Source organism: Cyrtonyx montezumae, unplaced genomic scaffold, assembly GCF_038088225.1.
Source record: "Cyrtonyx montezumae isolate F1298 unplaced genomic scaffold, pur_monq_1.0 scaffold_0, whole genome shotgun sequence".
Taxonomy (NCBI): domain Eukaryota; kingdom Metazoa; phylum Chordata; class Aves; order Galliformes; family Odontophoridae; genus Cyrtonyx; species Cyrtonyx montezumae.
Genome location: NW_027071824.1, coordinates 9,018,920 through 9,032,401, shown reverse-complemented (window position 1 = coordinate 9,032,401; position 13,482 = coordinate 9,018,920). Strand labels below are relative to the sequence as shown.

General features: G+C 38.6%; 1 protein-coding gene across 1 annotated transcript in view; it reads right to left on the bottom strand.

The window, feature by feature from the left end:
* KCNH1 (potassium voltage-gated channel subfamily H member 1) overlaps positions 1 to 13,482 on the bottom strand; it is a 165,806-nt gene that overhangs the window by 107,552 nt on the left and 44,772 nt on the right. Inside the window, exon 7 of the mRNA XM_065750268.1 lies at positions 9,375 to 9,804. Within this exon, the coding sequence (XP_065606340.1) occupies positions 9,375 to 9,804 (430 nt within the window). The remainder of the gene's footprint in view (positions 1 to 9,374; positions 9,805 to 13,482) is intronic.

Here is a 13,482-nt window from a genome sequence, read left to right as displayed (position 1 = left end):
TCTGGACACATCAGGAGCTTCCCTCTCAAGCATTACACTGAGTTAATGATGTTTCTTCAGAATCCAGAATCACAAAACAAATTGGCTGCATGTGTTGATAGAAGTTTGGAAAAGCCACCACATTTCAGTGTTTAAAATCTACTAATAGGAAGCAATGTTAGAAAAGGCCTAAGAAAAGCAAAACACTGCACTAATGAGATTACAGAAGCATGTGATATTAAAGACATCAGGTGAAAAAGACACCCACAGCAGGGATACTTAATTGTGATAAGGAGGATAAGGAAAACAAGTCATTTGAGGTAAAAATTTAGAAACTGTGTGACAGAGAAAAAGCAATTATCTATAACATTTCAGTAGTGTGAGCTCTCATCCACAGCTTCAAAAAAACAAATGAACAATTAACACTCCACGGCTTTCATCTTCCCTCCCACCCAACATCTTTTTCTCTATTTACATTTCAAAAATTTCCAGCATCCTGGAGATCAAAATTAAGCTGCAAAAGACAAAAGACAGAGAATGTAGTGATTCTTTCTTCCACAAAAATCTCAAACTATCCCAATTGGATTTGCATGATTCTGACAGTGATTTGGAGTCAAATTTCCTGAGATTATTCTGGCAATTAAATTCTAGTATATACAGAGGTGGGGACACTCCCTAGATCCATTAGGCTGAAGCACAGCCTGAAATTTTTCAGTCATTAATGCAAAATGACACATCATGGGACGATTCATCAAGATACAGCTCTAGAATTTTTATTTTTTTTTCCACAACCAAAATTACATGGCAAATTTACCCTTTGCAAATTGCCTTCTGCAGGGAATTTGACAACAGGAATTTCATCCATCTTTAATCTGGTCATCTACACTTCAGATAACAATAAAGAGAGATTGAGTATTGCTTACTCAATTCTGTATAGTACAAAATAACATCTCTCACAGAGTTAGCGTATATTTCCCAAAAGCACACCAGGAAATGAAGTACTACCAAATTAATATACTCACAAAAACCATTTTATTTCTTCTATAAATACTGCTTTGAAGCATGCTGTGGTGAGGAGATGACTAACCCCATAAAAATGGGGCACTGGCCACATAGCTACGGCCATTAGCACAGACAGATTTATTACAGGATTAGCACTGGTGGTATGAACCTGAAAGAACCTTCCAGTCTATCTTAGCCTGGAGACAATGAATTTGGTAGGAGTGTTACTATTTACATAGGTGTCACCTACAGTCTCCCTTCTGCTGGCTTTGCCAACAGTGTTTTATGCTTCATTAGTATCAAGCCCTTAGAAATCTGCAGGCCTCCAATGCCCTTTTCCTAAGGCAACTTTTATGAGCTACATTCTGGGTCTGGAGCTTGCTATGCTGTGAAGTCTGCCAGCACTGACCACATACCCCCAGCATGCCCCATCCATAGTGAATATCAGTGACGTAAGTGTGCAGGCCAAGCACCCAAATGCTTCAGCTCATCAGTAGTTCTGAAAATGTCACCATGAGCTGGTGCAGTCCCATGCTTACTGATGACAGATCCCAGTTCACTTCACTGAAAATTGCAACCCTCAGGAATCAACCGTCTGCCAGATTGCTTAAACAACCAAAAGCCTACAACAGCATTGTCTGTCCACTTCCTTATTATCGCAATGACTTTAGGGTTTTGGTGCTTTTTGTTTGTGCTTTAGTTTGTTGCTTTTTTAGGTATTTTCACATTTGGAGATAACCAGGACAAATTATGCTCTGGCAGCCAAACCCTCCTTCTAACTTTCAAAGAAAAAGTCTCATTAGACATTCACCTGGTCCTGGCTCTTTGCTGAAACTTGGTATAGCTGAGAAACACACCCATTATGCATCTGGTGGTTCTTTCTAATGGAAACAGCATCCAAGGAAAATAACATTCAGAAATCCCAAACAGTTTCTTAGCAGTTTTACCGTTAATACATCCGTTCTTCAAACATCATGAGCAGCTTCAACAAACAACCAATAAAGCGCAGATGAGAGAATATCTGGAAAAACTATCTCTACTTATTAAAAAGAAAATTAAGAATTACTGACTTGAGCGGTCTTGCTCATGGCTAAGATAGATGACAACGAAAAGCAATTCAAAGCTATCAGTCATACAAAAAGCAACCCAATCACAACCCCAGTGACTAGTGAGAATTCTGTGGCAGCTAAAAGATCTGTCACATTGCCAAGGATAATGCTGAGAATAGATACCCCAGAAATCATTTTTCAAGGGTGGAGTTTCTTTTCAAGCATGTGCTCAAATAAGAAATACATGTTTGCAATAAGCATGCATGCATGCAGGAGATGTTTTGGGTTGGAAGTCTCACAGCCCCTTGTGCTCAGCATGTGGGTGACAACCTTGGCAGACCTACTCAGCACTTGGCACATGGCTACCCCTCATCTTCAGGCCACTGACCACCAGGAAAACCAATGTCATCGTGTCCCTCACCCCCCACCCCTAGAAGGGTACTAGTGTCAATGCTGCCTTTTTTCTAGGGCTCTCCCAGCACAATTAGCCTTTTTTCTGCTCCAGATAATAGGACAGATCAAGAGTTGGAGTTTATTAAGATAACTGTTTTGAGGATCTGGTCTCACATCTAGTTTTGAAGTAGTATCACTACTAAGGGGTAGCACAAGCAGCACAGTCCAAAGAATTGTTCAGCGCATGCACTATGCATGCTTCTTTTACAATTAGATAAGCAGTTAGTAAGCACAAACCTTGGCCAACATCCATTTGTTCTAACCACTGAGGAACTGCACTGTAAGGGGAATGCATGTCTCAGCACCACCACCAAAACAGGATGCTGCAGTACATCTGTACCTTGTTCAGGTATTTTGATAACAATAGTCTAGTTTTCTTCAGTTTCTGGCTACAGTCATTCACGAGTGCCTCTGAACACTTCTTATCCTGATGGGGGGCACTAAACTTCCTCTGTGAAGTTGCAAAGCTGTGAGATCCTCACTCCTCTGTGAGGCTGTGAAGTAGCAATACTGACCTCTGTCAGGATACCAGCTGCCACCATCTCCTCGCAGCTCAAGAGGATGTTTGGTTTTGTAGGGCAGACCACTGTAACTGCAACTATCTAATTGTGCTTTCAAATGTACTTAGCATTATCCTCATTCCCTTTTTTGTCACGTGTGATTAATAAGAAATAAGTTATTCACAGGCTTTTGAGCAAAGCTAAGACAGCTCCTCCATAGTCCTGGGAATCATGTCTACCTTAATCAGAGAGAACCAGTGAAATCCAGCAGGGCAGCCAGCATTGCACAAGATCAGTAAAGATGAGCACGTTTCTGGTTTCTGGACTGTTTTCATTTATGAACTCCAAGGCTGAAAATTTCTTGCAGTATGTAAGTATGCACATGCTTGACTCTGACCTTTTAACTCCTCTTCTTTTTTCCATCTTTGCTCTGACTACCTGGACTAATTATAGAGCTCACAGTGAAAGTTATGATTTAGTTTATCACTCAAACACACACCTTTTCTTCAGTGAACTTCCTCCTTCAGATGTATTAACCTCTGTAATCCAAAAAGTTCCAGGCTAACCATAAGAATTTACCTTTGAAAGGTACTAAAAGCTTAAGACCTTGCAGAGGTCTCCCAAAATAAGTATGATAGATTTTGCCGAGTTTCTTAAAAGTCCAGATAGGCAAGCATCCATCAATACTACGTTATAGGTGGAAAATGCAAAGCATTTTTAGAACTATTTATCCCTATTCCACCTGCAGAGAAAGGGGATTGCTGACACAGTGCTCAGATATGAAAACTGCAAATGAAAGTCTTTGGGTTTTTGCTATTGCTTAGGAAAAATAAACACTACACAACCCAACCTGACAGCTTCACTGAACAAAATATATGAGAGCTGTTATTCTGAGGCATACATCTCCACAGGGGAGAAAATAAAAATTGCATTAGCTCTTTTTTTTCCCCCCTCAAGTATTATAAATGGAAAATATATATCTTTTCCTCATCTGCAGAAAGTGGCTTTAAACATGTTTTTATGTATACATCAGCCTCTCTGAAAGATCTGTCTGTAGACATATTCCCTATAAATTAGCAATTTAGTGTCCATCTGTGAAAAGAGATAAGCAAATGTGTTTTGATTCATTTAAAGAAAAGCTAAGGAGTTAATAGTTTTTACTTTCAGAAGTAGCACTAATCTTTTAATAAATAGATAGATGCAGATGTACACACACACACACACCCTCTCAATAAACAGAGGCTAACACACACAGGTCAGTTCACAGACAGAGGTGAAGAGAGAACCTGTTTTACAAAACTGTAATTCACCACACCTGCAGGAAAAACACCTACACAGTAATACGTGTATCTTATTAGACACAGTGAACAGAAATGCTTAAGAGCAGCCACAGGGTACTTCACCTCTATCTTAAAATAATAAGGTTTTCCCAAACAGGTATATATTATTTGCAATTAGGAGCAGAGAGCATTTTTCACCTACCCATGCCTCCCTTCCGTGGAGCTGGACAACGGACCATGCATCCCGAGGGCTACATGACGAGCACGCCATAGTCCCTCACAACTCTAATCAGGGTTTGCATCTACCACGTCAGAACAAACAACAGTAGAACGCTGTTTTCCTAAAAACCATAGCCACAGTGAGGTCAGTAGGATAGTGCATAGAGACACTGCATTTGAGAACACAAGAGTACATCCCCACAGGAGATGGCTCCTGAGCAGAAACAGGGCTGCGGAGACCAAGGCACATGGTGTGCCTTATGCTTCTGTATAAAAGCAAACAAACAGCCTCACAGGCTCCATGCCCACATGGAGCTATTTCATCTCAATCAGCCCTTCCAGTTTCCATGTACTGCTAACAAGACATACCCACCCTTCTTTCACAAAATCACATATCTTAAACTTTCTACCCGGACTACATTTGTGCTCAATCAGTCACAATTCCCACTGGTTCAGGACAGAGATACATTAGTGAAGTTAACTGAACAGTACGTTGACCTATTAGTTTTAAAATGCTCAACAACAATAGTGGGGTAACAGAGTCCTAGGCTGCAGCAAATGAGGATATGCTCAAATGCAGCAGCCATGGAAACAGAACTAAAGGAAAAATCTGCTTACCCTTGGAAGCCTCAGATGTGCAGGGAACTTCAGCAAGATTTCCTTGTCTCCACTGCCAGCCCTTACATGAGGTCTGGGAAGGGGCGGACCCTGGCTCCACCAAGTGCAGCCACTCGGGTACATTGCATACACCTGAGCCCCCCTGGGTTGGCCCTGCCTTCCCCACCAGGTGCTCAATCACTGCTTCGAGCCCTGAATTAGCATTTCTGATAAAGTTATAACAAAATTCTGAATAAAAAGGAAAATGGAACCAAGGTACTTCTTTGAACAGCTGATACTGTAGCAAAGTGCTATTACCAGTGGTCAACATGTCTATGAGGAGATAACACTACACAAATGTATTTCTGCCTCTGGATCAGCTTCACAGGAGAAACCAGTGAGTAGAATGGGATAGATCATCAGCAGCCGAGCACAAAAGAATACATTTTGTCTTATGGAAGTTAGAACATAATTAGAGCATTAATTCCAGCACTCTTTTCATAAGAATACTGAACACACGTTAAAGGACACCATTTATGCTCCTTATGTTCTCAAATACCTGTATTATACTAAGCCCATCTGACACAAATGTCCTGCTTTGGTGTCAACACAGTCCTGTGCTAACTCTACCAGAAGTCTTTCAGCCAGTTTTCCAGTGGATGAGACAGCAACACACACCTTAAAATCCTTTATTTACATAGTAACTCCTCTCCTGAAAACAGAGAGGCTCAGCAGACAACAGTCCAAAACCAAAGGAAAATACTGCTGCTACTAATGACTTTTCTCCTTAGAAATTATTCAGTATACTCAGACAGTAAACCAAGCAAAACCAAAGCAAACAAAAAGCTACATCTGAAACGAGGGCCAGAAAGACAACCAAATTGCACCACCTGGCAATGCTCCTCCAGGCAAGCACACACCAGACCCAGCCTTCCCCAGAATTTTGCATGGCTTTTTTTTCTATAAAAAAATAATTTTAGAATATCAAATATGGAGAAACCAGGGGGAGGCAACTGCTTACCATGCACTGAAGTGGCACCAGTGCCAGCTTCTTCTGCGTTAGCTACACAGGTCATGCAAAGAAGGTGGAGGTCACAGACCTCACATCTTGATCACCACACACCTACACATCTTGATCACCACTTTTATTTCAAGAAAACTCAGGTTCTTCCACAAATAGGAAAAGGATCGCAAATTCAAAGGCCATCTCTACCAATAAAATTGTGAGCATGGGCTTGGCTAGCTTGTTGACATAGTGCATATTACTGCTCTGAAAAGGCACAGGATAAAAGCCACAAATAGAAGGAAATTTTACCACTTTTCTTCTAATCAGCTAATTTTTTTCCCCATCAGTCTAATGGAAGCTCTACTATTTATTCACAGTTGAGAGGTTAATTGGTCCAAGGGGAAAAAATTACTCTCCTATTAAATATTTCCAGTTTATTTAAAGTAAAACTTCGATGGAATTACTTTGAATTATTAATGCTGGTTGTTATATATATTTGTCCCCACTAACCTTTTTTCATGACACGATAGTGGCAGTTCAGGAATCTCAAAAACAATTTTGTTAGCATATTGGCTTACTCAACTAGCAAAAGGCAACAACCTCAAAGAAGTGCCACTGTTGTTTCCATTTCATACAAAAAATTGAGAAAAATGCCTAGCACTATTAAATGGACTGCTTAAATATACAGGTACACCCAGCACACCAGCACAACAAAAAAAAGATAAAAATCACACAGTTCTTAAGGACTCTCCTCTAGCAAGAGAGAAGTTAACGGAGTAATAAACTTGAAGTTGTGCCCTGCGAATTCCACTTACCTTCAACTGGAGCTTCAGTCAGTCAAACTGTTAGGATCATGGAAAGAAAATGGAACTCCCTGTGCTACTGAAAGATTGCAAATGAGCTGCTGCCTTCACACACCATCAGAGCATAGTTTTGAGCACCACTGTCTCTCTAATGGGCAGTAACACATTGGCAGAATTGATTAGAGGTGCTTATTTTGGATGCTTTGGACTTTCACAGATGCAAATCTATGTGACAAGACATGCATAAAATGTGAAGCAAAACAGGAACATGTAGCCACGCCACCAACTGTAATGTGAGCACCTCAGCTCATAACAAACGTGCTACTTGGCCAGGAACATATGTATTTTTTCCTGAGTGATGCAGGAAAGCTCTAGCATGAAGACTACTTTTCCCTCCTCCAAATTTATCCCCCAATACAATTGCTCTGTATCTTTTAGGTTCCCAACAGATCAGACAAAATTCTTACAAAATTAACCTAGTTCAAGCTCATATCAATCTTTGAGAGTTTAATTCTACAGGCAAAGCAGGGTTATTTTAATGCAACATTTTACAGTGGAAGAAATTGTATCAACAGTCAGGCTCCAAACAGCAGCAAGCAGTTCAGTTCCTCTCATCCTCAGGAATGATCATAGCTCAAAACATCTTGCATGATAAAAGCAATATGACCCTACAAGACCCAGAGAGGTAAACTAAAAGATTGGATCACTTAACTGCCATTCCTGCAAACACATATTATGAACAGCCCAAATCATTTCCAAGTAGCTATTCATAGGATAGAGATGTTCAGATACACAGATATTTATCAGAACAGTTATTTAAGGTTCCAGAAGTCCAATCAAATATTGAAAAAAAAACAAAACTGTTTCTGTCAAATGTGATTGCGTTCATGAGATTTAAGATTACCAGACCACTATTTTTTAAAAACTTGCTGAAGTGAAAATTCATTTCACAATCCAGAGCAGTTATTTATCAGTTCTCACCATGCAGAAATTCTATTTCTTTCTATCACACTTTCAAATGAAGTGTTTGGAGGAGAATAACTCCAAAATATCCCTACAAACATTCTTGATTTTGTAAAATCAAAAAACGTTCATTGAGTACTCACAGCATTGATAATAATAACAGTACTAGCTATTCATGTCTAGATAGAATCATGAGTGTAACGTAATGAAGAATAAGCCAAAGCTCAGGATGTTCCTATTAAAACAGGCACCTTCATCAGGAAGTATGTTCAGAAGCCAGCCCTGCACTATGCTGCTACATTACCTTATGCACATTCACCTGAGGAAACACTGTAACTGTCTCCAAGCTTTATATAAAATTACACTTCCACTGCTAGTATGTTTTAATAAGATGATGGGACTTTCAGAAGTGAAAGAAGATACAAGAATAAAACTAAAAATTTTTACAGCTAAAAAATCCCAATGCCTACTCAATCAAAAATGCTTGTCTTTCTACTCCCAACATTCAGCCTGCTTACCACTGCAATTGTAATTTTGCGGTGGTAAAATTGTAAAATTGTAACACTGTGTAATTTCAACACAGGATTTCATTTCTGCTGTAAAATAACATATCAGAATCAAAGCTGCACATTACTATAGTGCAACGGTGGTGTTAATTGAGTTTCATTATATATTAGACTTAATTTTCTGCTTAGCGAGGACTTTTTTCTTCCCTAAATATAATATTCATAAGATTCATAAGCTTCTACGTAAGTTCACATAAGTTCAAAAGCTTCTCTCTCTTTACTAATAATAATAATTATATACTCTTCCACATATGAAGCATTTTTTTCCCCCTTATTTTGGTCCAAATTACACTCTCATGTAAAAAAGCATGACCGAGTTCAAGAGCAGTCACAGTACAGTGTGTAACTGCAAGTAACTCTCTCCAGGCACTTTGCATGGACCAAAAACTGGACAGCTTGGCAAATACAAATCCCTTGTGACAAGGAAATACGAGCCAAAATTGCTGTCCAAGTCCAGTGGCACTGTGTTTGCTTCAGGATCTGACTGTATGCTCAGCCCTCAGTGGAGCTCGTGGCCTCTAGAGAGCTACTGTTGCCTCTTTCCTGTGAAGATGCTCCTGGGCTTCTTCTCACTCTTTCACCTACTTGTCAAGAGTACACAACTCTAAGACATGCCAAGATTTTGCCACGTACACATCTGTGCTCACCCTAGAATTTTAATTTTTAATACCTCAGGCTTTAGACATTTTGTTATTTACTTACATGAAACACTGAAAGGATATTAACAGAATATTGCTTCCAAAATGACTGAATTTTTGCTAGTCGAAGCAATATTTCCATCTGTGATTTTAAAACTAACCAGTAAGAAAGTGTGAATAACTACACTGCCACAAAAAATAATTCGCTTTTAAAATGCATAATAACATTTGGCATTATTCTAGTTGCTCATATGTTACTCAGTATTCGTGGCACATAGCTATCTGACATTGTGTGAGAAAAAGAATCTCTAATACTTACAGCCAATCATCATCATAGCAACAGCAAAGATCTTCTCCCCATCTGTCGTCGGTGCAATGTTTCCAAATCCAACACTGGTGAGGCTGGTCATCGTAAAATACAATGAGGAGATGTAGACAGAATCCTTGCTTGGCCCGCCTTCCCATTTTCCAAAGCCAGATGTGTTAAAACGGTAAGGTGTTCCTATTGACATTCCCAGCTGATAGAGCCAGCTCTCAGTTCGGATCGTGTTTGTATCCTCATCGATAACTTCATAGTCTCCTATGCTGTACCAAATACAGGCCAACCAGTGTGCTGCAAGACCAAACACGCACACCAGCAGAACCAAGACTGCTGCTCCATATTCAATGTAGTGATCCAACTTCCGAGCGACACGACCCAGACGAAGTAGTCTGACCACTTTAAGCGAACTGAAGAGGCTGCTGATGCCCTAGAAGGATAAAGCACAGTGGCCATTAGAATCAAAGACTAAAGCAACAACATTTGTCACTGACATTCACAAAGACACAAGGTGATCTACCAGAATGAAGTGTACATCAGACAAAAAAGAGACTGTGGAACATGAACAGCTTAATTACTCTTTTCAGGGATGGACACACGCTTTCTTTATGCACTAACGTTTTGTAGGTTGGCCTCTGAACTTCCCTTTTGGATGGTTTCAATAGGTCTACAAATATCTGTGTAAAGGCTTCAAATCGTAGGCATGCTCAGTTGTGCAAGTAAACTGTCCCTGATACCCTCATGCCACTGAAAATGATGGCTGAAAATCACTGACCATTAAATTACACAAATCTAATATTTGAGAGGAACATAGTAAGACACCTACTGTATTAATTCCAGCAGTTGGAGTCATGAACCTCTCATAGCTATTTCTGACTTTCTCATAAGCTCTCAGTATGATCCTGGGCAACACATGCTCTATTTTCTCAAATATAACACAGTCTGCAGTATTTAAGTCAGACATAAGACGAAGATTAATAAAGGTGGTCTAAAAAATGAGGGAAATACCAACTGATTTGTATTTTTTCAGTGTAAGTGTGTTTCCTGTGGCTTTACTTTCACGTATACATTTACACACTATCGGTCTTGTATCTCAGATGGACTGCACAAAGATTAAGTATTTCAAATATCTCACTGTCTAATCCCCACATCATTTTTTTGGACAGCTTTGCTATCAATGTAGTATTTCTGTGCTAATATCAATACAGCTCCCATAAAACAGAATTAAGCCAGCACATAGGATTTTACATTGTTAACTCTTAGACTGATTTGCATTCCCAAGTAGAAGTAGTTAAATGAAAACAAAAATTCCCAAGGGTATTTGGGAAACTAGTAGAGCTGAACAGTCTTTCATAAAAACCTTTGCTTTTTTCTTCCCCCTACATCCCCCTTATCACAATGACTTTCATAAAGAGAAGTCTGATTAAAATTTAAGTAGACAGGTTTAATGAGTATTTCTGGAAATGTATAATTGCATACTTCTGGTCACCAGCTTTTACTGGAAGTTTGTTTATTCCCACATAAATATTACTGCTTCAGTATCTAAGGCTGGTTCAATGCACTAGAAGAGATGCTTTATTAAATAATTACCTAAAGCATATTGACTCATGTTCCCCAGGACTGCAGCAAGATATTTCCTCTTTATTTCATGAATTTGTCATGATTACATTGGCTCATTTTCAGGGACAGATATAATTTGTTACCTCAGAACACATTATCAATTTCCCTTCAGGGGAGGGAAAGCGGGTACTTCTGCAGGCTAAGTATGGAGGGAAAAAGAAAAAAGGGAAAAGAGAAAACGTAACAAAAACAAACTATAATTTGATCTTTAAGGTCCCTTCTAACCCAAGCCATTCTACGATTACCATATTTTAGAAACTGGGTATGTAAGTCCCTGAGTGATGAGCACGTCTACATTCTAAATATCTGCATTCTGGTACTACCACACAGCCTTACAGTCTTCCTAAGGACCAAAGTCCATTTTTCCTTTTCACCTGTACAATTTTTAACAGGAAAACAACATAGTACTACATTTTGAGAATTCACCATGAATTACCAACTTTTTCCTTTAGTTTAAGAGTTAAGACTTGAATCACATGGTGCTTTTAAGTCATAAGCAATGGCAAGAAAAACTCACATCCCAACATTCTAGAAACCAGTTTAAGTTTTGCTCTAAAATGACACAACATTCATTCTAAAAATTAAAGTTCATTGCTGAATTAAAAAAAAAAATCTGCTTGTCAGTGAGTCCTACCAAAGGAAAACAATGATTCAGCAATGGTTCAGGAAGGACTCAGATGTTTGGAGATCTGATTAATTCTTAATTGAGTCAGATTGAAAAGAAGGACTGGAAATACAAGGGGAAAAAAAGAAGGTAGAGAAGAGGAGCTGAAGAAGTTGGATATAAAAATAGGATAATAATCTGAAATTAGATGAAAAAGGTTTAAATCAAATAGCCTTCAGAGCTTCAGAACAGATTATTTGGAGATCGCTGTATTCATATTCTAATTTCCCTTGTGAATTTCCCCAAAATGGAATTTTGAAAAGGATTTTGAAACAATGATTTTAAACTCAGAAGAAAGCTTTTGTCTATTCTAGGTGGATCAATATAAAAATAAAAAATGTGTACAAAAATATTTTTTATTCAATTTTTTTTAAAATTGTAAGTGACAGAACTTCAAATTGTTATAAACAGTGGAAACTTAATAGTCTATTTCATAGACTGTTAAGCGGGAAAAAAAATCAGATAATTCCCCTAGACTTTAAAACAGTACTTTTTGTCACTAAATTTAGCAAGTAAAATTTTAATAGTCATAGGAATAGATCTGCCGGATTCAAAATTGACATTTTTAGATTACTGTTTTCCAAAATAGAACTGTGTTTTTCGATTACTGTCCATTCTAATGCTCTTATCTGAGCAGATTATTTTTATGCTTTTACCATACAGATGTCTCCATGATGTCACACACAAAAAAAAGAGCTTGAACTCAGTTTACTCCTCTTGATACAAGTCCCGCTCTCTTAGCTCTGCTCTTGATATAACATCTGAGAGGCAGATTCAGAAACACTCAAGAGTTCCTTCTGCCCAGATGAAGCCTTGGTTCACAAAGAGCTGGAAGTTGTACCACAGATACCCAGATGCCCCAAGAGCCCACTCCCAAATACTTTGCTATAAAGAATAAATTTTAGGCATCTACAATGCAGTCAAGAAAGGACAAAATAAGTAATAACTCAGCAAGTCCTATCTAGGCTAGATTTATTCAAATAAAGTTCCACCTGATTGTATTCCACAGATCCCTCCTCTTGGGGTATGTAAAAGGTAAGAAATCTGTTCTAAAGGCCCAGGTAGAAAATCAGTATGTTTTTAAATGTATTTTTCTTGCAGGGAAAAATTACCAGCATAAAATGATGAATTTCACACAACCTTTTATAACAAATCATTTGAAGTAACTGAATGAAACTAAACATTCTACTGCTCATACCCACATGTAGTTGTCATCTGGTTTTGGCTGGGATAGAGTTCACTTTCTTCAGTACAGTGCTACATTTTGGATTTGTGATTTCTTCTATATTCTACTTTTAAAATTAACATATTATTTCCTTTATCTCAATCCCTGAGTTTCTAAATTTTGCCCTTCAAGTTCTCTTCCCCCATCCCACCTGGGGAGAGTGACAAAGTGTCTGTGCTACTTAGCTGCCTACAAGGGTTAAACCACAACAAGTTGCTGACATTTATTCAAACATTTAATAAGCTGGTTGCTTTACTTTCATTGCTAGTGATGGCTGATGCATGAAAATTGAAAAATCTGTAGCAAACCAAAGGGCAAGGTGAAAGCACTGAGAGCCAGAAGAAATAACCCTGTATTCACTGATTAAGTAAATTCAAATGTCAAAAGCCCTTATAATAAGTACAACCACCACCATTCCCTCCTCCTATGCAATCTTTAAGGAGTAGAACTATACCTCAAAAGGAACAGAAAAAGTAGAGCAGCGTTCTTCAGTACTGCAGGAAAGCAAAACCCACACTGAAGATTAGAAGATGCTTCAGAAATTTATCCATGAAACACTGCTAAAACTAAATTTCCACATGTAATGTTGCAAATTAGAC